Below are 26,542 nucleotides of genomic sequence, written 5' to 3' on the forward strand. Positions count from 1 at the left end.
TGCCTCATGGGATGGTGGCTCCCAGCTCTTTCCACTGCAATCGTTGGCTCCAGCAGGGCCTGAGCTCGCCGGGGACATTCTCATTTCACTTCTGACTGGGAATATTACAGCCAAGCCTGAGCCCATTCAAACCAGAAACTCTGGGGGATGAAAATCGACTGACTTCCTGGATGTGCCTTCGCGTTCCCATCCCCCGCCGTCCCACGGGGCAGAGCGCCGCGCCTGGCGGCCACACACAGAGCCATCCACAGAGGGACTTCTCTTTGAAAAGTGCTTTATTTCAACAAGATCTACGTTGGTGCATGGAAACATATCAAAATGTTACAGAAATGCGTGGCCCCTACTGAGGCCTTGTCAAATCACGACATGATCCCTAGATGCATCCGTCTGTAAGTTCAGAACCCAACAGTGAACCTGGTCATGTACCATTGCAGAGGGCAAATTATGATTAAGAAAAGGATACGTCACAAAGCTAAAACAAGTGGGGAAACCCTCAAGGACACTAACAGTAGTAACACACCAGAAACCATCGGCCGGGGAAGCAGGTCTGCAATCGGCTGGGAAGACTCCAGGGGTAAACTGAGGCTCTCCCTTCACCGCCTGTCCACATCTTGTGCTTGGGTAAAATGCAGGGGGCACTGTAACCTCCCGCGATGGGGTCACCGCTTTCAGTCCCATCTGAAAGGCGGGTTGCTACATTCATTTTTCTCTCTCCCCCTCTCGGAGACCACTGCTCATCTCCTGACTCAGGCAGGAATTTGTGTACAACTTAAGCAGCAACTCAAAAACGTGGGTTGCAGCATGGGGGGCGCGGGAGACTTGCTCTGCTTGCTGTCTCGGCCCCCACATCACGGTTTGGCCACGAGGCCCTGAAATTCCCTTGTTCGTACAGAAATTTCTCTCTTGGCGATGTATCCAGGGCACCATATTTCTCCATGTTAATAAGGAGCTTTGCATTTTTTTTTTTTTTTTTAACAGAGCCTCTCTTAAGAGTTTCTTGCGCTTCTGGGATCCGTTGCTCCTCTTCCTTCTGACATTCTGAAATAACCACCCAACTCTGCAGAAAAGAATTCGTGCCAAGAAGTTTTGCATCTGAGAACAGAGCTGTGTGTGTGTCATTGTATTTCAAAGTCTAAGCTACAGTGATGATAAAATGTCTTCATCTGGGGATCTCCAGGAGAGAGGATTATTGTTTTCTTTCCGTAGGGAGGAGGGAAGGGTGCAAATATTTCTCCTTGAAGTCTCAGACCAAAACCCCAGTCCCCGCATTTTTCTCGAAGGTGGGTGGCTAATCTGAGCTCCTCCCTCCTCAACCTCGCTTAGAATCCAAGTCCATCGGCCTGGTGCACACTCCTCACCAGCACGTACAGGCAAGCCAAGCCTGCTACCTGTGCTTCTCAGTCTCTCCCCAAGGTATCCCCCCACCCCCATGTAACTCATCACCTGTCCACTCATGTGATCACCGAGAACGTGACCTTGTGCTTAATCTCACCATCACCTAGGGGAGCGGACCCCCTCCCCAGCCAGATGGACTCAGGCTTTTCCTTCATTTGATCACCTTGTAACATAAACCCCTAGAAAAAGAAAGCCAGATGTGGCTCTACTGCTTTTCACAAGTTAGGGGGAAAAACCTATAAATTGGCCTTTTGTTCCTCACACGATTTCAGGTTCATTGCACACAATTACATAACCCCCTACAAATCGGTACAGGAATTCAAAGCCGCCAGGCCATGTGATACCAGTGAGAAAATCCGGCTCCACACTGCGGTGAAGTGTCTCTGTTTCAGCCGCTGCTATTTCGAAGGCCCTTTCCAAAATTCCTGATCCGGTTGTTAGGAAGTAAGAAATGATCTCCAAACAGGGTGGGCCAAAATGCCACAAGGTACGGCCCACATTACGTGGAACATATCCTGTAAGATGCGATTTCCCCTGGCTTCCACCCTGAATCCCTCCCGCCCCCCATCTTTAAAAAGCCAGGTCTACCTTAGCATCACTTTGTCGGCAAGGGATCCGGCAAACCTGACGTTTTGCAACATCGCCATATTTAAACTATCGTAGTGCTAGTACAAATCAAAGAGAACTCTTATGAACCAGAAATAGCTGTCCAACAAAAGTTAGTGGTTAGTAGTTTGCTTTGTGGGGGTTTTTCTGCCTCGCGCACCAAGGAGAATTACTGGGGCCAACAAAGGCTGTGAACATTCAAAATAAAAAGAACTGGAAGCGAAGTTTAAGTCATTTTCTCAAAGGCAGGACTCAGGAAGTGTGTTTGCATTCACAAACCCGCTCTCGCCCATCTGTATGTAACAAAGGAAGCCTCTCCCGCCCCCGGGGTTTTCTGTGCATTTAGCAGAGGCCCACGGAGATGTCTGATTGAGACTAAGGTCGCCGGATTTCCAGTCCACACCCCACAGGGCTGGTGGCGCTGTCCCCGAGGAGGAGGTCGCCTTGCTAAGAGACCCCCGGCAACACGCCAGGTGGCAGCGTGCCATCTTTTTGAAAATCAACAATGACACCACAGCTGTGAGCCACCTACAGAGGCCACGGAGGCCACAGGGGACAGCAGGGGGCAGGAACCGCTCTGCTGCAAACCTCCACCTTCCTTGCAGGTGCTGACCACTGGCACTCCTTCCCCCAACCGCCCAGCTCCCCAAACCTTCCTTGGAGGGGAGGTGAAGAGATGGGGAGTTTCTCCACCACCAAGGCTGAGACCCCTGATGTCAGGAGCTCCTGGCCTTGCTTGGTTGATCTCCCAGCCAGGCACCCTGCCCCCATGCATCTATCAGTCCCTCTTCAAACTGTGTCAGCCATACTGTTGCCCAGCTGCCCGGAAGTCTTCCTGATGGGGACCCCACAGGGACAGACTGTCCTGCCCTTTCCCTGCAATGGGGTCTGCTCTAAAGATCACCCAGGTGGCTGCTCAGAGAGGCCGAAAGAGAAGCTCCACCCTCCCTGTGCAGCCCGACCTGGGCCCCACCTCGGTCAATAGCAGCCTCCTCACTCTTGGGAAGACCATCTCCACACACGAGGTGAGGGCCACTTGCAAGAATCCAGTGGTTGGAAAGACTGAAGCCTTGACTTCAAACACATGGCTTCAGTATCAAGTGCAGGAATCTCCCCTGGTGGTATGAAACGGGCCGGGCTCACAGGCCTGTCATTTCTGCAAGGAGCCTCTACACTTCCCTAAAGAGGGAAACTCTCTGGCCGCCACCCCAGAACGAGGCCAGGCCCCGGCCACACTAGCCAGCCTGCCACGTACAAACCGGTGAGACCCTTCCCTCAACTCACGGAGGCACCAGAGTTGGGGCCGGCAGCCTGGCATGCTTAGCGCATCAGGCTCCTCTCCTGTCTCCTAGACATGGCCGTGGAGGCGAGGACAGAGGCAGAATCCGCGCAGATCATCACATATGTCTTTGTTATTTAAAACAATCCAAGTTTCCAGTGTAAAAACGTGTGGGCCTACTGCAGCTACCCCAAGGACGGTTTATCTTTTTCCATTGCACCCCCCGGGAGCATGGGGCTGTTATTTTGTTAAGTTCCAATCCCCAATCCTGTTACGTGTACAGGGAGAATCTCTACTAACATATAAATATCCCAAATGGTGCGCTGGCTGAGTCTCCTCCCTTCTAAACATGTGTGGCTTGCTCCCTGGCACTGGAGGAGAGAAATCTTCCCTCTGACTTAAACCCCTCGGATTGGTGACTCGTCTGATTTTCCCCGTCTCGGCCAGCCTACCTGCAAGCCCCGTGGCACTTGTGCTGGTTGTTTGGAATTCAATGGCATGTGAATGTCAGGTAGGCACGTGGATACACACACTTACAGTGCACGCACGCGCTCATGTGCGGACACACGCCCGCGCACACATTTTGGGTCCTTATAACAAAATCAAAAGTCCTTGTGAGTGAAAGAAAGGAGCGGAGCACAGGGTTCCAGGGATGGGGAGTTGTCTGCTGGCTTCCCCATCCTGCTCCGGGCAGCAAATGGTGGCTTGGTGGGAGCTGGAGAGGTCTGCATCTAAAGGTTTCCACGGAAGGAAGGTACCCAGCTTCCTGTGCGTCTTCTCATGTCAGCGGCGGCCCCTGTGGCATCTGGATCCCCTCCCTCTTGTGGCTCAGATTGTTGCTGGGGTCTCAGCCATCTCTTCCAGCCTCTGCCGGATCATTAGCCGGAGCACGGTGTACCTGGGGACAGGAACAGCTGCGGTGGACAGCGGAAGGCAACACACACCCCCTCTTGATCTTTCCCCACCACCCGGGCCACAGGGGCCACCTGTCGCTCCTTCTGCTTCTATCACAGGCCCAGCCATCCGCCACTTTGTGGCTTGTGTTCATTTCCACACCCAGAGGAGAGGAACTGAACAGACCAAATCCAAAGTGGACAACTTGACTATAGTTAGACACTCTGGCAAAAAGAAGGATGCGAAGGCGAAACGGAAACACCAACAGTAAGGGTTCCGCTAACCGAGTGCTGACTAGGCCCAAGGCTCCACGACACAGGAGCACGGGATCCTCACCTGGGCTGGACCATACGCAATTGCCATTATTTGACTACTTGGGCGGGGGGGCTACAACGGCAGCGGCAACTTCGTACGGTTCAACCTAATATCAGTACCCGCATTTTGCGGAACAGGCTATAACAACTACCAAACCTGGGTGTCCATGACTTGTCTCCACCCCCTCCCTGAACTAATAAGGCAGCATGGACGCTGGGGTGTGTACGGCTGTAGGACTAACGGGAACATTCCTTAAGTCCAGGGCTTGACACCGCACAGCAAAAGCCATCTTAAAAGTTTGGCACATAGTAAGTGTTCAATAAATATTAACTGCTACCATACTAGCTATTATCATTGATACAGCAAATATTATCGGTGCTATTCGCCAGTGGCAGAAGTCAATCAACTGTCCCGCTGTATCCATGAAAAGCAGCCCGATTTATGGCTAAACATGGCAAAAAATATCATAAAACATAACCAAAAACATCAAAGTCACAATAAAAAAAAAAACCCACCCCCGAGAAATAGGGTGAAACAGGTGATGGGGATTAAGAGGTACAAACTTCCAGTTATGAAATAAAAAGTCACAAGGATGAAAAGCATAGGGAATACAGTCAATAATACTGTAATAATATATGGTGACAGATGGTGACCACACTTGTCGCGCACGGTGAGCACTGAATAATGCATAGAATTGCTGAATCGCTATGCCATACGCCTGAAACAAATATAACATTGTATGTCAACTATACTTCAACCAGGATTTTTTTTTTTTTAAATCCTCCCCAGAGAGAAGCTTTACTGGGCTTTTCAACCCAAATGCAATTTCCAGAAGAGAAATGTTGAGAAGGGAGAAGGGTAGGAGGAAAGGATTTCAGAGGGAGGGCTGTTCAGATTACTTTCCGCTGCCTAGATGGCTTTCTCTGGCACGCTTTTATGTCCCACATCAAAATGAGAAGCTGGCCTAAGAAGCAAAGAGACCAACACACTAGGTTTTGTGTCCCCATCTGAGATCCACATTTGTCACGGGAAGCCCCCGGAAGAAGGTCCGTGGGACCCAGGCCCACACAGCTGCTCAGCACAGTCCCTGCAAGGCACCTGAACACCTGGGCTCCCTACGGCCCTGGGAGGAGCCCAACCAGCCGCCCTGGGGCCATGCGTACTTGCGTATCAGCTTCTTGACTTCCCGGTCTTCTTCCTCTTGGAGCTTCTGAATGAAGCTTTTAAGGACAGGCATCTCGAACTTTATGTACTGGGCCACCTGGGGAGGAAGAAGTAAGTCTGGGGCGCACACACCCCCCCTCCCAACCCTATTCCAATTCCTTTTGGTGTCTCTCTTACGTAAGGCCCAAAGCCGCGGGCACCTATTTCTACACGGATCCAAGATTTCCTTAAAGGCAGTAGCCAAGCCTCGTTCTTCTCAAGGCTGGCATCGAGATGGCTCCCTATACGTGATACAGATCTCCTAACTTCTCATTTCTCGTCCCCATGTATCCAGTCCACGACAAGGTGAAATCAAACATGGAAAAGCACTTTCTCCTGATGCAGCAATGCAGAGGAAAACCTGACCCGTGGTATTCAATAAAACTCCGTGTTCGCCCCTAAGAGGATTTATGGAACCATGGCTCAGGACGATGGTTTGCATCTCGAGTCTCAAGCAGGTGTCCAAATGGGAGCTTACTCTGGAGAGGTTGTGGGGGTGAGGGTGGTTCCCGGGTGAGCCATCTGTCACCCCCCACAAGAATCCCCACCCTACTTTATCAACTCTTCTCCACGGGAAAAGTGGATTTCTCCACCCTATTCATGGCTACGTGACTTGTTTTGGTCAATGGAATGTGTGTGGGCGTGATGTAAGACACAACTGAGTGGAGGCTTCAAAGGAGCTTGCGTGGTTTTGCCTGGTTACTTGCACTACAGGCACCTGCCATGAGAAGTGTATCTCAGGGAGGCACTACCCCTTAGGCCTGGGTCTCTGAATGAGACATGAAGCGCACACCTGAACTCAACCCACAGCCCCCAGCAGAGCTGCTGCTATTTGCCTGCGGCCTCCTGAGAAAAAGGTAAATGCTGTTGTAAGCAGCTAAGATTTGGGGATGTTTGTTACCACAGCAAAAGCTGACTGATGCATGAGATAAGGTAAAATCACTGCTAACTTCTTGAAGCCGCTAAGAGAGGTTTGCAGAAACTTCTCGGGCCTCTTACGGTACCCCAGAAAGGCTGAAGACATTTACTCCTTCCATGGAAACCACTTGGTGCCTGAGCCTACCTCCAACAAATCCCCAGGGCATACCCTCAGTCTAGCCACTGCATTCATTCTCCCTGCTAATGGCTTCAAGGAAACCCGGTATTGAGGAATGGCAGCAAAATGGGGCATGGCCCTTGGCCAAAAAAGTCAAGCTATACCCCAGTTGCAGGTAACCCAACCAAATCCCCACCCACCTGAGGACAGACCAGCCGACCAAAAGGGGACTCACATCATAGGTGACTTCCTCCACCTGGTCCTTCTCCATAAGAAACACTTTGGAGACCTGCTCACACGGGCCCTGGAGGATTCGAGCTACCAGCGGGTAATCGGTGTTCTTGAGCTTCTGTTTCTCTGTAACACACACACAGCCAGGAGCAGCCCTGAGTTCGGCCCGAGGCCCTTCTCACCATAAGTAGTGGCCAACTCAGGGGCCCAAATGGCCCAGGCACCTTAAGAGATGCGGCCACGTAAGTCAGGAGACTGAATAGTGAATGAACAATTCTTGTTCAAAGCAACCATTCCCTCCCCCCTCTCCCTAACAAAACTACCATGCTCAAATCCTTGGAAGATACTCTACTGGAGGAATTGGTCTCTTTAAATAAGCAGTTACGTTTTAGTGTTTGTTTCCTGACCACATACGGCATTCCCCAGTGGACTCAGCCAGTGAGCCCACTGGCCTTGGAGGCAAACAACATTTGGAGGTTTCCAAAAGCCAAACGACAAGCAAATGAGGCAGAGGTTTGGTTTGTTTGTTTGTTTGTTTGTTTTCCTGTTTTGAGTGAAGTAAAAATGTTCAAGTACACGGTATTTTTCACACTTACCACCGCTGGTATGGACCACATACAAAGCAAACTCTTCTGCGGAATTCTCGATCTGAAGCAGAAACAAAAGATACTTGGAGGAAGCACATATTCACACATCCCAAGCCCGAGCCATTCCTTCTTGAATGCCACAAAGCTCAATCAATTTTAGGCAACTTTTGAGGGGGGAGCTATTTATCTACAGCTCTCAGAGGGGATGAGGAGAGGGGGCAGGCCGGGAACTTCACCAGTCACAGCAGATAATCAGGGCTGATGCTTCCTGCACCCTGCCAAGCACAGCGTTCCACACTTTGCATGCATTCACTCATCTAAGGCTCCTGACAACCCCTCAGTGGGGTCCCATTAACCCTCATTTTACAGGCAAGGGAGCAGAAGCACAGGGAGCTTTAGTAAGTTGCTCAGCTCATCCATGCAGCAGGTGATGGCTGGGGATTCGAACCCAGAGCCTGCGCCCTTAGGCCACTGGGCGACACTGGCCTCAATAAAAATAAGAATCTCTGACTCCAAAAGATAAGGGGATGATTCCTATAAAGGGATTGTGGAAAACAGAGTAACAACAGGACTTTAAAAAAACTCATGCACTATAATTTACACATCTACTGAAGTTCCTTTTTAAAAAAAGTTTTGGGGGGCGCCTGGGTGGCTTGGTCGGTTGAGCGTCCGACTTCGGCTCAGGTCATGATCTCACGGTCCGTGAGTTCGAGCCCCACGTCGGGCTCTATGCTGACAGCCAGAGCCTGGAGCCTGTTTCGGATTCTGTGTCTCCCTCTCTCTCTGCCCCTCCCCTGTTCATGCTCTGTCTCTCTCTGTCTCAAAAATAAATAAAAACGTTAACAAATAAAATAAAATAAAATAATTTTTTTAATGTTTATTTTTGAGAGAGAGAGCAAGCATGAAAAGGGGAGGGGCAGAGAGAGGGGACAGAGGATCTAAAGGGGGCTCTGTGCTGACAGCAGAGAGCCTGATGCGGGGCTCGAACTCACAAACTGTGAGACCATGATCTGAGCTCAAGTCAGACGCTCAACTGACCGAGCCACCCAGGCGCCCCCTGAAGTTCCTTTTTCAGAGTCGGTTCCCCAAATGTGTTTCAGAAGTCAGTCTGTACACAGAGCCCCAAACCAGTCATCAGGCCTGGGGTCTCAGAATCCCCCGCAAGTTGCCCAACAGGCTCCCGGCCTCACCTCCGGGCTTTGGACTCAGCGGGTCCAATTCAGGGCCGGGGCCTGAGAAGCTCTGCTTTGCTGACAAGCTCCTACATGATGCTGATGCCACAGGGTCTGAAGAACCAAACTGTCTGCCCGGTGCCCCCTTACCACACACTCTCCACAGCCCCTCTTTCCGCCCCGGGCACACACACCAGCCATCCCAGGCCAGCCAGCAGAAGGAACTTGCCTTAAATTTGTTAAGCAGCAGCTTCAGGACCTGTGGGGTGGTCATGGTGCTGTTGATGCGGACGTTGGTGACAGAACCATAGGCCGGCGTGAACACTGATGTCTGTCAATAGAGAGGTCTGGTTCAGGCTGGCAGTGGGAACAAGGACCGGGGCACTAAAACTTGGGTGTCCAGGCCCCGCGACCTGAGGTACAGGGCCCAGTGACAATGGCACTTACCCTGTGCACCCTGAGAGCCCCCTGATGGCCTGGCAAGCAGTGGGCCTTGATGTCAATAAGGCCGCCCTGGGCTTTGCCTAACTCAGGAGCTCATCACCCACCCGCCGCCCCCGAGGGAGGCTGGGGGTTCTGAGTTTGGCATGTGGCAGGGCGGGGGAGGGGGAATAGACCCAGATAAGGAAGACCTCCTCTCCAGATAAAACACGCACAAGGCCCCCTCCACTGTGACTTCCACACAAGGTCTCTGACCGCTCTCCCATGATGCACTTGCTTCCGGGGCTGGGTTCGGACCAGGCAGCAGGAGAAAAGAGGGTCAGCTAGCTTTGGGAGAGGCAGGAGGTGCAGGGACGCCCCTGCCTTGAGTCCTGCAGCAGGGGCAGCACTTAGCTCACAGAAACGGGAGACCCCACAGCAGCTAAGAGGCACGCAGTGTAGGAAGTGGGTAACATGTGGATTTTCCGGGGAGTGGGGAATGGCTCTGATGTTTGTGGGGTCATCTCACCCACCACCCTGAGGGGACTCCTGATCTGGGGTTCCTCACCCCTCACAGGGCCGGCAGAGCCTGAAGCCCACCCACGACCCAAAGACGGAACAGCAAACACTTGGCTTCCCACACATCTGCGGCCTCGAGGGGGCGGCTGCCCGGGGAGAGACCTTATTCCTTTGAGGCTCCCCAGGCCCCTGACCCCCCCCCCCCCATCCTCTCTACCTTGTGGTTGTAGAAATGGCCATTGATGGAGAATCGGTGGCGTCTGATTCGCCTCTGGTCACTGGGTGTCCTCACGTTGCCACGGCGACGCACCCCAACGTCACTGCGCGTGCGCATCAGCTGTGGGGTGTCTTCCTGCAGGGTCTTCAGGCCCCTGGAGTCTAAGAGGGAAGGGAGAAACGAGCTCTGTCTGCCTGGACCCGGGACGTGGCGGTTCGCACACAGTACCCTTTTTGTGGCCAACGTTACGGTACCCACGGCCGCCTCCCCCAAAATGCGTTTCATAAAAACAGTGTTTCCCGCTGGGGGGGTGGGGGTGGAAACATATGGTATGATGCACTGAGAAGCAATCCAGTGACAAGGTTCAGAGCACAGACTTCAGAGCCAGATTCCCAGGGTCAAGCCCCAGCTCCACCATTGCCATGTATCATGAACCCCTCTATGCCTCAGTTCCCTCACCTATAAAATGGGCATCATGGAATTGTTGTGAGAGTTTAGTGAATTAATTCACACAAAGCATTTAGAATAGCGCTTGGCACAGGATAAACACGACATAAGGACGTGCAAGATATAGCAAGCTGACAATATCTTCAAGATTACACATGCGCATAGCCTCAGACCCAGAAATTCCACTTGGAAGAATCCTACAGACACTGATGAATGTGCGAAATGACACGTGTACAAGGCCACTAATTGCAAACTTGTTTGTCACAGCAAAAGACTGGAATGACTTGGGGTGCCTGGGTGGCTCAGTTGGTTAAGCGTCAGACTCTTGATTTCGGCTCAGCTCACAATCTCATGGTTCTGTGGGATCAAGCCCCACGTGGGGCTCCGAGTTGACGGCATGGAGCCTGCTTGGGATTCTCTCTGTCCCTCTCTCTGTCCCTCCCCCGCTCATGTGTTCTCTCTCTCTCTCAAAACAAATAAAAGACTGGAATGACTTCAATGTCTATCAGCAGGGAGTGATCCACATTTCTTCACACAATGGAAAGAACACAGAAGTTCTTCATGGATTTGTACGGAACAGTCCTCAAAACAAACTAATAGAAACAGGGATGTGCAGGGGCGCCTGGGTGGCTCAGTCGGTTAAGCGTCTGACTTCGGCTCAGGTCATGATCTTGCTCGGTTTGTGAGTTCAAGCCCCGCATCGGGCTCTGTGCTGACAGCTCAGAGCCTGGAGTCACCTTCAGATTCTGTGTCTCCTCCTCTCTCTGCCCCTCCCATGCTCATGCTCTGTCTCTCTCTCTCTGTCTCTCAGTAATAAATAAATGTTAAAAAAGAAATTTTTAAAAAGAAAAAGAAACAGGGATGTGCAAAATGCTACCCCTTATGTAAATGGGAGAAGAAAAGAAATGACGTCCGACGATAAAGGTATGTTGCTGTGTATTTGCTTGTATTCATATAGAATATCTCGGCAAGATATTCTCACCATGCCTTCAGGTTTTTTCTAGGGAGAGAACCTCTAAGGTGAGTAGACAAAATGGGGAATTTTCACCTGTTTCCTTTGAATCCTCTTTGAATCCTGAACCATGTGAATTTCATTTATTTAATTTACAACATCTATAACCGCATCGGTCTTCACATAAGTGGGCCCAAAGGAGGAGCCCTGCCCTCCACGCACGTACCTGTGGGACTCGATGTCTGTTCACTCTCGGGTGGGGCATCCACTTCTGAGATCTGAATGTTGGGCACGGTGAGGGGCTTCAGGATGGTGCTGGGGAGGCAGAAAACAAAAAGAAGCCTGGCTCAGCCCCTGTGGAGAGATACTCCCTCTCCTCCAAGGGGAGCACTTCGCCTGTGCCAGGCAGGAGACCAGCCACACCCTCATGGACGGCCCGGGCTAAGTGTCCCATGAGGCTGGCCCGGCTCCAGGGCTGAGCACTGGGTAGGGAGGGGGTATGTCGGAGGAGAATATGCTCATTCCCAGCATCTGCAGCAACATAAGCACCCAATTCACCAAGGCCAGGATGGAGAACACCGAAGAACAAAATCCACGTGCTATGTGCGTGCAGTTTCTAAGCACATATGGGTTCTATAGCTTCTTTGGGAAACCCTAATAATCTCCGGACAAGATTCCAGTTCAGATCCTTTTCTGTTGTAGGAGTGACTCTAAAGGAATCTAAAAGGAATGGCATCTAAAAGGAATGGAAAGTATCTAAAAGGAATGGAAAGTAACAGGTTGGTTGCCGTGAGGGTCAGGGCCTCATCAGAAGGGCCACTGATGATCGCGTTCTTGGGGTTGCCGGACGGAATGCTCAGCCGAGCTGGAGAAAGGATCACAAGCAGGCAGTCTGAGCAGAGTCCTGGTGTTGCCATGGTAATTGGCAAATGACTCCCCGAAGCCAAAAGGGATAATGACAGCAGCTCAGAGAAGCACACCCAAAATCAACAGAGGATTTGGCTCGAAAGGAGAATCATACTTAACCAATGAGGACCATCCCATAATGAGAAGAGTGTGGCTCCCTGGCATCCAGCAGAGATGGGACTTATGGTCCAGGGATGATAGTTTTAAAAGACAATAAAAATTGAAAATCTGAAAGAACTTCCTGTTGTAGTAGAACTCTGGACTTCTGACCCTAGAATGGAACTGGTCAGAGCCTCTCAGGAACGGTGAGCACTGGACGCTCACAGAGGCCACCGCCCATTCCCGCATCGAAGCAGAAACTGGCCTCAGCATCCTTCTGGACACAGTGGTCCAGGCAGTCACGTTGAGAGCAGGCATCAGAGCTAACATTCTTACGGTTCTGACAACTCTCTCAAAGTACTAGTAGGTTTCAAGAACCAACCAAGACCGCTTGATGTTGCAGGGATGGGGGAAGAAACAAGTGTGCAGAGTGAAGGACCCCTTAGCAGGCTCAGCCGAAAATCACGAGGTCAAACGGCATTTTAAAAATCCTCTCACTTAGGGGAGGGAATGCAGCATAGTCCGGGCATTGGGATGCGGCTGTGGAAAGGGCTTGACCCACAGGAAATCAAATATGGTAGAAATGCTGAAATTAAAGTGGAGTGAGAAACCATCAAAGGCAGATGAAGCCAGAGAAACTTGACTAGACCTCGCAGCGCCTGATGGGATGGGCAACAACTTCCCTCCTAAAATTCCCTTGGAAAGAAAGCAGATCAGCTCCAGGGTTTGGCCACAGTGTAGCTTTCTCTCCACTTTAGAGAAAGATTGATTTGGCTGTGGAGTTTAACATAACATTCAGCGTGTCCAACAGACAGGGCTTGGTTCTGGGTTAAAACAGGAAACACATCGCTGTGGTTTTGGCTGCGAGGTTGGCACCCCCTGCCCCAACACTCCGGCCCCAGGGCAGCAGGGACCAATGACAAGTGTCTGGATGGAACGCAGCTAGTCACTTGATACCAAGAACTAAAGTCCCAGAAAGAAGGCCCGGTAAAGAGGGCGGGCCTCACTACAGGTGCTCGGCCACCATCTGGCAGCAGAGGGAGGGAGGGAGCAGACCTTCCCAGACTCCCAGCGGGGACCCGGAAGAGGGGGCCTCCCAGACATGCAGAGCTTCCATGTTGGAACCCTAAGTGTCTCCGGAGCAGGGTCATTCTATGAGGAGGGGTCCCCGTGGAGAGGTGCTGGGACACCAGGTGTCCCCTCGGAAATCTGTAGGCTAGGCCTGGCTGGCTGCTGGCGGTTCCCCTCAGAGGCTCCGGAATTCTCCATGACGGAGGACTCACTGCTCAGCCAGGCGCTGGCTGGTGCGCCTCCCCTCTCACTCTCATCCAGTGATTGTGGTGACAGGCACGGTGGCCAGATCACACGAACATCTGCTCCTTCCTCCTCCTCCTAAGCCGAGAACAGGTGCACCCGCAGCGCAGGTGGGAGAGTGGGGCGCTGGGGTCAAGGCTTGCTGGACGAAGGTGGCATTTACCGACTCAAGAACATTCAAGAACGGAACCCCCAGACACGCCCGGTCCCCCCCCCCGCAGTCCCATCTCTCCCCACTCACCCCTGAGCCCCCAAGTTACAGCCAGAGTGCCAGGAGGAAGAGGATGGCGGGGGACGAATGCGTTCATTGTCATCTTGCATCTGCAGGCGGATGGGCCGGCGCAGCCCCCAGGAGATGTTCAGCAGCCCCTCCACGATGAACTCATCTTCCTCCTGCCCACGGAGCAACTGACACAGTGAGCCAGCCCAGAAAACCCCACCAGCGCCACGCTGGAGGACAGCTGACAGCACCCTTGATGTGTCCTTGCTGGGCACGCCCAGTTATACTCACACCCCAGCTCCAGGATGCGCCCCACTGCAAACTACCCCGATGACCTCACGGGTCAACACAAAAGTTGCCCTGAAATTCAAGTACATGTGCGTAAATTATAAAAAATGGGGTATTTTTTCAGGCGCCTGGGTGGTTCAGTCAGTTAAGCATCTGACTTTTGATTTCAGCTCAGGTCATGGTCTCACAGTTCGCGAGCTCAAGTCCCACATCGGGCTCTGCGCTGACAGTGCGGAGCCTGCTGGGGATGCTCTCTCTCTCTCTCCCTCTCTCTCTGCCCCTCTCCTGCTCGTGCTCACGCTCTCTCGCTCTCTCTCTCTCTCTAATAAAGAAACTTTAAAAAAAATGGGGTGTTTTTTTAATACTTTGCAGAAAAAAGAATACATCTTTTAAAGTGAGACTAACCTTGCTAACAAAGCAAGAGCTAAATTCTTGCATTAGCTACTTCCCCTCCCCTACCAGGGAAAGTGATACGTGTTTAGCCATAACATGTGTTTAGCAATCTGACCTGCGGAGATTCAAAGTAACGTTTCCCCAAGTTGATTCTACAGAATACTAGCTCCTCTAACAGGTCACCTGGTACCTTAAAAAAGGGTGTCAAGTGATCATGAGTTGGGAGATGATGTGTTAATCAGATTTCTTACCAGCAGAACTTCCCAGAGCCTTTAATTAGCTAATGTGCTACCTGACGGCTCTCCACGAGGTGAACAGGTCCTGTAAGGATTCCCAGTTTATACTCAAGGGTTGTTGACTGGTAAGAAATTAAATGCGAAACCCTTTTAAGGGCATCTGCATGTTTTATCCCAAAGAAATTAGTCTCATTGATGACCATGAAACCCTTTCATCATAGAACATTCTGAGAATTTATTCTGTAAGACGCAGCCCAGAAACGTTGTTCAAGGACCTAAATCTTGCAAATGGCCCAGCCACGAATTAGGAGAAGTTTTCAGGACAATGCATAAAAGGGTCAGGCCTTCTTTCCCAAGTCTCATAAAAACCCACAGATGTCAGACCTGGGCCACAGCCACATCTTTATGCTGTATGGATAAAGATGACACCTGTCCAATGAACCACTGACCTGGATCCCAGGATCACCCTCAGAGAGGTGGGGGAAGAATAAAAGAAAGCAAGAGATAAGTGAAACAACTTTCATGTGTGGGGGAAGCTTGGGGAGAAGCTTTATTTAAGAACAGGCCATATGGGGCACTTGGGTGGCTCAGTCAGTTAAGCATCTGACTTCAGCTCAGGTCATGATCTCATGGTTCGTGAGTTCAAATACCACATCAGGCTCTGTACTGACAGCTCAGAGCCTGGAGCCTGCTCCGGAGTCTGTGTCTCCCTCCTCTCTCTGCTCCTCCCCTGCTCCCACTCTGTCTCTCTCTCTCTCTCTCAAAAATAAATTAACATTAAAAAACTTTATTAAAAAAGAAAAAAGAACAGGTTATATGTATGCCTTCTAGCTGGTCGAGGCTGGCATCACTACTCTTACATCACATGATTTAGGCAAAGTAGGACTTTGCCTGGTTTAAGGGCCACAGAAAAAGTCACTGCATCTCACATACTATCCCCAACCAGCCTGCCTTAGTAGTTGAAATTCTACCATCTGACTGATATCTGTTTCTATGGATTAAATCGCCATGGCTAGATAACCTGAAAATGTGTTTAGCATGGTATTACACATATCTTCTTATCAGTCTAGAACACTTGAGTATAAATTACTCTACCAGGCTCCTATATAGCTCATCATCTACCTGATAACAGGCTTTACAGAAATGGATACAGGATGAGTAAGCTTAGATTCAGGATGGGGGCTGGGAAAAGACGGAAGGATAGCAAAGAGCATCCTGGGAAGACACCCTAGGAAGACCGCTACAGCTGTGGGGAAGGGCAGAGCATTTCCTCACAGACCTCACATGATTTGCCGATTTCATGAAAGTCCCCCTTTGGAGGACCCCCCTCACCCCCCGCTCAGCCTCACATCCCCAGAAATGTCCTTGGAACAGAAAAGCTCATCCTCTTTAGAACAAAATGAGCCTGGGGGTATCCTTCCAAAGAACTCCAGGGACACCACTGACATCCTAAATGAGAGGCCTCTCCCAGGGGCAGGAGAGGCAGGGACCCTTAGACCCTGGAGACACGGAGGCAAAGTCTGGCCAGCCCACAGGCCTTCCCCAGGGACGCCTTACCTCACGGTGCCGCAGCTGCAAATTCTGGCCTTCATAGTACAAATTGTAGGTCTTCAGATGCAGGAGAAGTTCGTTCCTTAGGGGAAAAAAATACAAAAGGTGTAACACTCTTAGCTGAAGCCACTGAATGCCGTCATTCCCTCTTTTCTCACCTCTAACCTGGCCTTCAGCCACCCCAGTCTGGGTGTCTGTCCACATGCATGTACACACACACACACACACACACACACAGAGCCACCACCCCCACCTTCATGTTCCCCCAAGATCCAGGTCAAGAGTAGACACCAAGCGTAAGGAACAACTCCAGAAAACCAAGGCAGGCCACGCCTGCTGACGAAGCCTGGCAGTTCTGACCACGCTCCCTAAACCCAAGCTAAATACGCCGTCCCCCACAAGGCACAGGCTCAGAGGCCAACGCACTACAAAGTCCACAGACAAGGTTTCTCTGGTGTCTCCACTGTCTGTCCTCCCTCACATATGCTGTGAGTTAGGACAGGATGATCCCTGTAGGCCTCCGTGAGACTCAGAAACTTCTGGACTTTTCAGAAAGTTAAAAGGTCTGGACCCCACTGACTTAAGCTTCATAGACATGACCTTAGGGCGTGTTTAAAAACCTACAAACTCCCATCAACAGTGGAGTGGATGAATAAAGGGAGCTGAGTCACATAGTGGAATATCACGTAGCCGCAAGAATATGAACAAGCTACGCACAACACGATGAATCTCACAGACGTTATGCTGAGCAAAAGAAGCCTCACACAAAAGACCACGTATCGTATGGTTCCAGGTATGTAATGTTTAAAATGGGTGCTAGAGGGGCGCCTGGGTGGCTCAGTCGGTTGAGCGTCCGACTTCAGCCCAGGTCACGATCTCACGGTCCGTGGGTTCGAGCCCCGCATCGGGCTCCGTGCTGACAGCTTGGAGCCTGGAGCCTGTTTCAGATTCTGTGTCTCCCTCTTTCTCTGACCCTCCCCTGTTCATGCTCTGTCTCTCTCTGTCTCAAAAATAAATAAACATTAAAAAAATTTTTTTTTAAATAAAAAAATAATAAAATGGGTGCTAGAATTCAGGATAGTGGTTCACCTTGGGGAGCAGTGACCACAAGGGGGCAGAAGGGGGTTCTGGGCCCTGGTAATATTCTATTCTACAAACTTTTATCTTTTTATTGTATTCTAGATGCTTTCGGTTTATTTTATTTTTTGTTTATTTATTCTTTTAAATGTTTATTTCTTTTTGAGAGAGAGAGAGAGCACAAGTGGGGAAGGGGCAGAGAGAGGGGGAACAGAGGGTCTGAAGCAGGCTCAGTGCTGACAGCGGAGAGCCCGACGTGGGGCTCGAACTCACCAACTGTGAGATCATGACTTGAGCCGAAGTCAGACGCTTAACTGACTGAGTCACCCAGGTGGCTCCTTTCAGTTTATTTTTTTAAAAATTTGGGGTTGCTTGGCTGGCTGAGTGGAGGAGCATGGGACTCCTGATGTCAGGGTCATGAGTTCAAGCCCCATGTTAGGTGTGGAGACTGCTTAAGTAAATAAATAAACAAAAAAAAAATGTTTTTTAACTTGCCAATCTCCCTCCGAAGCCTCGTATCAGGCCTCCCTAGCTGTTAGATCCTGGTTTCCAGGTGGTCCTCTGGAAACACAGCTCTCCTGAACAAGAAAGAGCAAGGACTTCCCGCCTTTGTGATCAGGGTGAGCCCGCGTTGAACCTGAGAACAGTCTATGGGAAAGTGCATGCTAGTGCCTGGGGGCTGGGAAGGGAGAGGCTTGAGGAGGCTGCCGTGTGCTTTTGCCTCATCTCAGGCAAGAGGTTATGAAGTTCGGTCCCTCTGACTCCAGCCATTTCAACACAGCGATGCGGGGCCACACCAGAGGTCAAAGCTGGCTTGAAATTCCAAAAATCTCCTGCCAAGCTAAACCTAGAAAAATCGGAGTAATGCTATGGAAGCCTAAGTGAATTAGTGAAAAATGCGACTCCAAATAACCTAACGCAAGAGCCGTTTGGCCCTTTTGAACATGCAGATCTCAAATTACTGGTCAGCAGAAGTACCCGGGAAAATCCGTCAATGAGGAGATAAGAGCGATCCATATCTCACACAACTGCGTGTCTGTATATGGCCAAATATGTGTAAAGGAATTAAAACAATTTGGTGGCAGATAAGCTAAACATTTAGCTCAGATACAGAGCACCCAGCGTGAACAAATCCTGGTGCCAGATATAAAAATACATCCTCAAACAGATAATCTGGAAGAGTCCACTTTGGCTCACATGAGCCAAAAATCTGAGCTCGAGAGATTTTCGTACATACAGAGCAATGAAACTATCTCCTGTTCAGGGGGCACCTGAACGTTTAGTCAGAACGCCGGCAGCACAGGGACCCAGCCCAGCTGGGACACCCCCCCAAAGGGACACCACAGGTAGCACAGCGAGCCACCACCATTAACTCCTCCTCCTGGGAGCCCTCCAGGACACCATCTTTTTGAGCACCCAAGGGTGCCATGTCTTGAAGGTCTTTACTTCGCGGTCTATGGCCAGGCTCTGGGGGCATGTTTTTATCTATAGCACCAACCTTGCTGTGCTGTCACTAGTTCACAATCGGGAGCTTCGCTTCTTCCCCCCGACAGAAGCCCCTGCTCGCCCACGTACAGAAGAGACTCCTGTGCCAGGGGTTTCCAACCATGTGGCACTGGCCCCTGGGGACACAACACTACAGCAAAAAACCTTACTTGGAGATGTATTTATCTTGTCCACACGGGACTAGGGAGGTTTCGTGACTGTAATCCATTCTTCCTTTCCCTTGTCATCAGAAGGGGAGACCTATATTTGAGAAAAGACACAGGTTAAAGTCAAGTTGTGTCCTCAGGAACTCAGCAGAACCTGGACCAGGGGAGGGAGAACAGGGCTCCCTGTTCCCACCCCAGATCCACAGCTGGGACAGCCCAACGCTGACCCAGGGCTGGTGAGGTGCCACACTGTGGGCTGCTGCCTCTGCTGGCCACAGCCACTGGGGAAAAACCACCCCAAGACGACAGCCCTTGGAAAGCCCCAGAACAAACGTTCCAGGCACAGAGAATGCTGACACCCAAGGTGGTCCCGAGGACGACCAACGAGCCTTTCCCGAAGATATCTTCACCACACAGGATAGAGATTTGTCTGACAGTGAAGGTTCAAATTCTACTGAGGTAGACTACAGATTGGTCAACTACCTAAAAATGCCCAGAGCGAGCTGGGCCCAATAAATCACAGCATATACATCTATAATCGCCATTAAAATATGACAGCGTTAAAGCCAATTTAATTACCTGGGAACGTGACAATACATTATGAAGACACAGGTTATAAAACTGTGAGTCCGATTTTGTTTAAAATATATGTAAGCATAAAACATGCATATACACATCTATATGAATGGATATCTATATTCAGATACTCAGCTATATACGTCAGGCTTTCTCAGCCTCAGCGCTATTGACGTTTGGGGCTAGGGCATTCTTGGTTGTGGGGGTTGTCCAGTGCGTTGGAGGATGTTTAGCAGTATCCCTGGCCTTTACCCACCAGATGCCAGCAGCACCACCAGTCATGACAATCAAAATGTCTCCGGACATTACCCAGTGTCCCCTTGGGGCTAAATTGCCCCCAGTTTAGAACTTCTGGTATATGTACATCTGCATGTAAACGAATGAAGGATTGGCTCTCTCGGGGTAATGGCTTACCAGAAATTTTTTTTCATTTTGTTATGAGCATTTTCAAACATAAAGATTTAGAGTAAGACAATGAACAGCCACGTATGCATGGCTATTCTACCCTTAACGTTTACTATATCCTTCTTTATCACACATCTGTCCAGCTATACGTTCCTTTATCTGTTCAACAATCTATCTTGTTTTTGATGCATTTCAAAGTAAACTAAACGCAAAACAAGTTTCATAACTTAAGACTGAAATCATGTCAAGTGTCTTCTCCAACCACAATGGTATGAACTAGAAATCAGTGGTAGGAAGAAAACTGGAAAATCCACAAATATGTAGAAATTAAACAACACAATCCTGAACAATCAATGGGTCAGAGAAGAAACCAAAATGGAAGCCAAGAATACCTTAAAACAAACAAAAATGGAAATTCAACATATCAGGGCGCCTGGGTGGCTCAGTCGGTTGAGCGTCCGACTTCAGCTCAGGTCATGATCTCGCAGTTTGTGAGTTTGAGCCCCGCATCAGGGTCTGTCCTGACAGCTCAGAGCCTGGAGCCTACTTTGGATTCTGTGTCTCCCTCTCTCTCTGCCCCTCCCCAGTTCATACTTTCTCTCTCTTTCTCTCAAAATAAACATTTTAAAAAATTAAAAAAAAAAAAGAAATTCAACATATCAAAGTTATGGGATACAGCAAAAGCAGTTCTAAGAGAGAAGTTTATAGCAATAAAAACCTGCATTAAGAAAAAAGAAAGATCTCAAATAAACAACCTGAAGGAACTAGAAAAAGAGTAAACAAAGCCCAAAATTAGACGAAGGGAGGAAATAACAATGATCAGAGCAGAAATAAATGAAAGAGAGAAGAGAAAAACAATAGAAAAGACCAATGAAATTAAGCTCGTTTTTTGAAAAGATAAACAAAATTGATAAACCTTTAGTAAGATTAAGAGAAAAGACTCAAACAAAATTAGACACGATTTGGACATCATTACAACTGATACCAGAGAAGTACAAAGGATCTTAAGAGAATATTATGAACAATTATATGCCAGCAAATTGGATATCCTAGAAGAAATGGACAAATTCCTAGAAACGTACAATCTACAAACACAGAATCGTGAAGAAAAAGAAAATCCGAATAGACCAATAACAAGTAAGATTGAATTAGTAATCATAAACTTCCCAGGTTTTGAAAAGCCCAGGACCAGATGGTTTCCTGGTGAATTCTACCAAACATTTAAAGAAGAATCAATATAGGGGCGCCCAGGTGGCTCAGTCGGTTAAGCGTCCGACTTCGGCTCAGGTCGTGATCTCGCGGTCCGTGAGTTCGAGCCCCGCGTCGGGCTCTGTGCTGACAGCTCAGAGCCTGGAGCCTGTTTCAGATTCTGTGTCTCCCTCTCTCTGACCCTCCCCCGTTCATGCTCTGTCTCTCTCTGTCTCAAAAATAAATAAACATTAAAAAAAAAAAAAGCAGAAGAATCAATATCAATTCCTCTCAGATTCTTCCAAAAGAGTTTGAAGAGGAGAGAACACTCCCAAACTCATTTCATGAGGCCAGTGTTACCTTGATACCCTGGTAGCCAGGTGAGCCTCCTACCAGAAAAGAAGCTACAGGCCAATATACCTGATGAGTGCAAATTTAAAAATTCACAACAAAATATTAGCAAACCAAACTCAACAGTGCATTAAAAAGATCATACGACGTGAAGGGCACCTGGGTGGCTCAGCTGGTTAAGCATCTGACCCTTGATTTCAGCTCAGGTCACGATCTCACGGTCTGTGAGATCGAGCCCCACGTCAGGCTCTGTGCTGACAGCATGGAGTCTGCTTGTGATTCTCTCTCTCTCCCTCTCTCTCTTCATCCCTCCCTTGTTCACAGGTGCTCTCTCTCTCTCTCTCTCTCTCTCTCAAAATAAGTAAATAAATAAACTTTATATAAAAAGATCACAGAACATGATTAAGTGGGATTTATCCCTGGGATGCAAGGATAGCTCCACACACATAAATCAATAAATGTGATATATCGCATTAACGGAACAAAAGATAAAAATCATATGATCATCTCAACAGACGCAGGAAATGCATCTGACAAAATTCAACGTCCTTTCAGGACAAAAACTCCAACCAATTGGGTATAGAAGGAACATACTTCAACATAAAAGAAGCCAGACATGACAAACCCACAGCAAACATCACACTCAATGGTGAAACCCTGAAAGCTTTTCCTTCTGAGATCAGGAGCCAGACAAGGGTGCCCACCCTCTCCCCTCCTATTCAACACAGTCCTGAAAATCCTAGCCAGAACAACCAAGCAGTACAAACGCATACAAGGCATCCAAATCAAAAAAGAAGACATAAAATTGTCTTTGTTTGCAGATGATAGTATCTTATATCTAGAAAATCCTAAGGACTCTACCAAAAAACTGTTAGACTTAATCAATGAATTCAGTGAAGGTACAGCATACAAAATCAGCCTGCAAAAATTGCTTGTGTTTCTATCCACTAACAGCAAACTATCTGAAGAAGAGATAAAGAAAACAATCCCATTTGCAAGAGCATCAAAAATAATAAAATACTTAGGAACAAATTTAGTCAAGGATGTGAGAGATTTGCACACTGGAAGTTACATGACATTGATGAAAGAAATTGAAAACAAATACAAAAACAAATGGAAAAATGTCCCGTGTTCATGGATCAGAAGAATATTGTTAAAAATGTCCATAGTACTTAAGGCCATCTCTAGATCAACACAATCCCTATCCAGATTCCAATGGCACTTTTCACAGAAACAGAAGATATAATCCTGAAATGTGTATGGAACCATAAAAGAACTCAAATAGACAAAGCAATCCTGAGAAAGAACAAAACTGGAGGCCTCGCATTTCCTGATTTCAAATCTTACTACAAAGTTACAGCAACCAAAACAGTATGATACTGGCACATAGACCCCTGGGACAGAATTTAGGGACCAGAAATTAATTAATATTTATTAATTAATATTAATACAATTAATACAATTAATTATTAATACAATTAATATTTGACCAGGGAGCCAAGAATATTCAAGTGGGGGAGAAGAGTCTCTTTGATAAATGTTGGAAAAATTGGAAACTCACATGCAAAAGAATGACATTAGACCTCTATCTCACACCTGTCGGAATGGCTAGTATCAAAAAGATACAACAGGGGCGCCTGGGTGGCTCAGTCAGTTGAGCGTCCAACTTCAGCCCAGGTCATGATTTCACGGTTCATGAGTTCGAGCCCCGCGTCGGGCTCTGTGCCAACAGCTCAAAGCCTGGAGCCTGCTTTGGACTCTGTCTCCCTCTCTCTCTGCCCCTTCCCCTGCTCACACTTTGTCTCTCTCTCTCTCTCTCTCTCTCTCAAAAATAAATAAACATTAAAAAAAAAAAAGACATGAGATAACAAGTGTTGATGAAGCTATGGAAAGATGGGAACCCTTGGACACTGTTGGTGGGGAATGTAAAATGGTGCTACCACTGAGGACATGTGGTCCATGTGGCAGTTCCTCAAAAAGTTAAAAATAGAATTACCCTATGATCCAGCAATTCCGCTTCTGAGTATATATCCAAAAGGATCGAAAGCAGGATCTTGAAGAGATATGTATATACTCATGTCCGCAGCAGCACCGATCACAACAGCCAAAAGTTGGAAGCCACTCAAATGTCCATCAACAGATGAATGCATTAACGGTGTATGGTAATACCATGAAATATTATGCAGCCTTAAAAAAGAAGGGAATTCTGGGGTGTCTGGGTAGCTTAGTTGGTTAAGCAGCCAACTCTTGGTTTCGGCTCAGGTCATAGTCTCACAGTTCGTGAGTTGAAGCCCCACGTCGGGTTCTCTGCTGACAGCATGGAGCCTTCTTGGGCTTTCTCTCTCCCTCTCCCTCTGCCCCTCCCTAGGTCTCTTGTTCTCTCTCTCTCTCTCTCTCTGTCAATAAATAAATAGATAAACATTAAAAAAAGAAAGAAGAAGAAGAAGAAGGAAATTCTGACACGTGCTACAATATGGATGACCCTCAAGGACATTCTGCTAATTGAAATAAGCCAGCCACAAAAGGACAAATACTGGCTGATGCCACCAATATGAAGTCTCCAAAGTAGTCAGTGTCATAGAACCATAAGGTAAAAAGTTGGTTGCTGGGGCCCCTGGGTGGCCCAGTCGGTTAAGCGCCAGACTTCAGCCCAGGTCATGATCCCATGCTTTGCGGGTTCGAGCCCTGCGTCAGGTCCTGTGCTGGCAGCTCAGATCTCAGAGCCTAGAACCTGCTTCAGATCGTGCGTCTCCCTCTCTCTGCCCCTCCCCTGTTGGCACTCTGTCTCTCTGTCTCCCAAAAATAAATAAATACTAAAAAAAATTTTTTTTAAATGACGAAGCTGATACATTTTATGGGTATTTCGCCAAGATTTTTTACAAAATGGAAGAGGGAGGCAGAAAAGCCAGTGTTATCGTGATACGATGTGAGAAGGACACAATCTGCTGTTGCTGGCTTCGAAGCTGGAGGAAGACAGGAACCAGCCAAGGAATGTGAAAAGCTGAAAAGGACGAGCAAGTGAATTTTTCCCCTGGGTCTTCTAGAAAAGAACACAGCCTCAGCTGACACCTTGATTTGAGCCCAGTGAGACCCCGAGATAATAAATTTGTGTCGTTTTAAGGGGCTACATTTCGGTGACGTGTTCAAGCAGCCACAAGAAACAAATACGAAAGGCCCCCCGAAAGGAGGGGCAATCAGTGTGGGGGAGGGGAGCTGAAGGGCTGAGTTCCATTCAGAAAATTCAATCCCCACCTGCATACCCAAAAGTAGTATCCTAAGAACACAACTGTTCTCTCTAAATTATAAATATTAATTTCTCTATTTTTCCTAAAGAGAAAAAATCATAAAAATAGGAATACATATGTACTGCAGGAAAAAAAAAAGAAGAAGAAGGAAACAAGAGAATCAGACCGGTGAAAAAGTTATTTTTTTTAAAAAGACAATTACCCATAACTAGTGAGTAGTTTTTAAAGTACCCTCTCTATGCATATTTGAATTTACACATTTCACAAAAATGTATTGTATGCCTAGCGTGTGCCACATGTTGCGCTTCCTGATGGTGATTCAACAGCAAAGTGAACAGGCACAGTCCTGCCCTCAAGGTCTAGCGGGAGACGGACAGGAGGAGACTGTTCTAGCAAGGAAGGCAGGTATACGGCAGCACACAAAAGGGCGCTTAATCTGGACTTGGGGCGTTCCCAGGAGCTTTCTGGAGGAAGTGACCTCTCAGCTGAGACCTCAATGATGAGGTACAGCTGACAAAGGTAAAGGTGAAGGGCAGAGGGGTCCAGACAGAAGCAGCATGCACCCTGGAGCTGTGCAAGATGGGGTGGCGCCCATGGGGGACCTTGACCATGCCAAGGAGTTGGGGTTCCACGGGAGGTGTGGTAGGCTGAATAATGGTCCCAAAGGTACCCAGGTCCTAATCCCGGGAGCCTATGAATGTTACCTTATGAGTCCCCAGGTGTGATTAAATTAAGGTTCTTGAAATGGGGAGACCATCCTAGGTTACCTGGGAGGGCCCTAAATGTAGTTACAAGTGTCTAAGAGAGGCAGAGGGAGGATCTGCCACAGACAACCCCAGCAGAAAGAGAAATTTGAAGGTGCTACACTGGCTGAGGGTGGAGAAAGGGGCCATGGGCTAAGGAACACGATTTTCCAAGTCAGAAAAGGCAAGCAAATGGTTTCCCCCCAGAGCCCTCCTGGCACCATGGTTTGGGCCCAGTGAAACCGTTTTCAGACTTCTGGCCTCCAGAACGTAAGAGAGTAAACCACCGCATCTGGGGTCATTTTTACAGTGGCAAGAGGAACACAAGGAGAGGGTGTGATCTGACTTGAACTTCAGAACGATGCCCCACCCCACCTGCTTTGAGAAAGGATTATGGAAGGGAACGGTGGCAAGGGGACCCCTGTAGGGTCCTGACCCAGGGAAGGGGACAATGGGGGTGGAGTCACAATGTCTAAAGGGTTTAGAGAGGTAGATGGAAAAGTCATTGACGCATCAATAAAAAGGTTTGGAAAGGGGCACGCTGCCAGATTTGCTGTGGGGTTACACTTGATCTTAGCCAAAAGGCCGAGAAGCGATGGCCGTGGGCTTAAAGGCAGAGTCCAGGATGATGCACACACACAGGCTGCGGCTGGCAGGCACAGCCCGGTCTGTGGCCCAGTTAGGTGACAGCACGCAACTCCCAGGGAAGGAGGTCGGGAAAGCGTAGAAGGCTGAGGGGGCTGGGCTCCAATGCACTCCATAGGTCAGCGACGGGCAGAGCAAAAGGAGCCCCTGGAAGGGGAGCAGGGAGACACGGTACCCTGGAGGCCAAGAGGAAAAGGTGCCTTGAAAGGGAGGCTGGTCGGCGGAGCCGGGAGCTGGTGGTAGGAGCCCAAGGAAGAAAACCCAGAGCCGTCATGGGGGAACCTCAGCCAGAGCCAACCCCACAGCCTGGCTGGAGCAGACACCAGGTTAGTGACCGTGGACAGACGTCACCGTGAACATTCAAGTCTTTCCTCAACCAG

The 26,542-nt window shown here is 49.0% G+C and overlaps 1 protein-coding gene across 5 annotated transcripts in view; it reads right to left on the reverse strand.

Annotated features, from left to right (window-relative positions):
- Positions 1-257: 257 nt before the first annotated feature.
- The window catches only part of RASSF2 (Ras association domain family member 2), a 44,433-nt gene continuing 18,148 nt past the window's right edge, over positions 258-26,542 (reverse strand). For all 5 annotated transcript variants that reach the window (XM_047852679.1, XM_047852676.1, XM_047852677.1 and 2 more), the window contains exons 2-11: positions 19,013-19,103; positions 16,287-16,362; positions 13,834-13,985; positions 11,500-11,588; positions 9,875-10,035; positions 8,948-9,049; positions 7,556-7,607; positions 6,964-7,085; positions 5,653-5,750; positions 258-4,178 (exon numbers count right to left, since the gene is read on the reverse strand). In XM_047852679.1, coding sequence (XP_047708635.1) covers positions 4,109-4,178; positions 5,653-5,750; positions 6,964-7,085; positions 7,556-7,607; positions 8,948-9,049; positions 9,875-10,035; positions 11,500-11,588; positions 13,834-13,985; positions 16,287-16,362; positions 19,013-19,071 — 981 coding nt within the window. In that variant the 5' untranslated portion in view covers positions 19,072-19,103 and the 3' untranslated portion in view covers positions 258-4,108. The remainder of the gene's footprint in view (positions 4,179-5,652; positions 5,751-6,963; positions 7,086-7,555; positions 7,608-8,947; positions 9,050-9,874; positions 10,036-11,499; positions 11,589-13,833; positions 13,986-16,286; positions 16,363-19,012; positions 19,104-26,542) is intronic.

This window comes from Prionailurus viverrinus, chromosome A3 (assembly GCF_022837055.1).
Source record: "Prionailurus viverrinus isolate Anna chromosome A3, UM_Priviv_1.0, whole genome shotgun sequence".
Taxonomy (NCBI): Eukaryota; Metazoa; Chordata; class Mammalia; order Carnivora; family Felidae; genus Prionailurus; species Prionailurus viverrinus.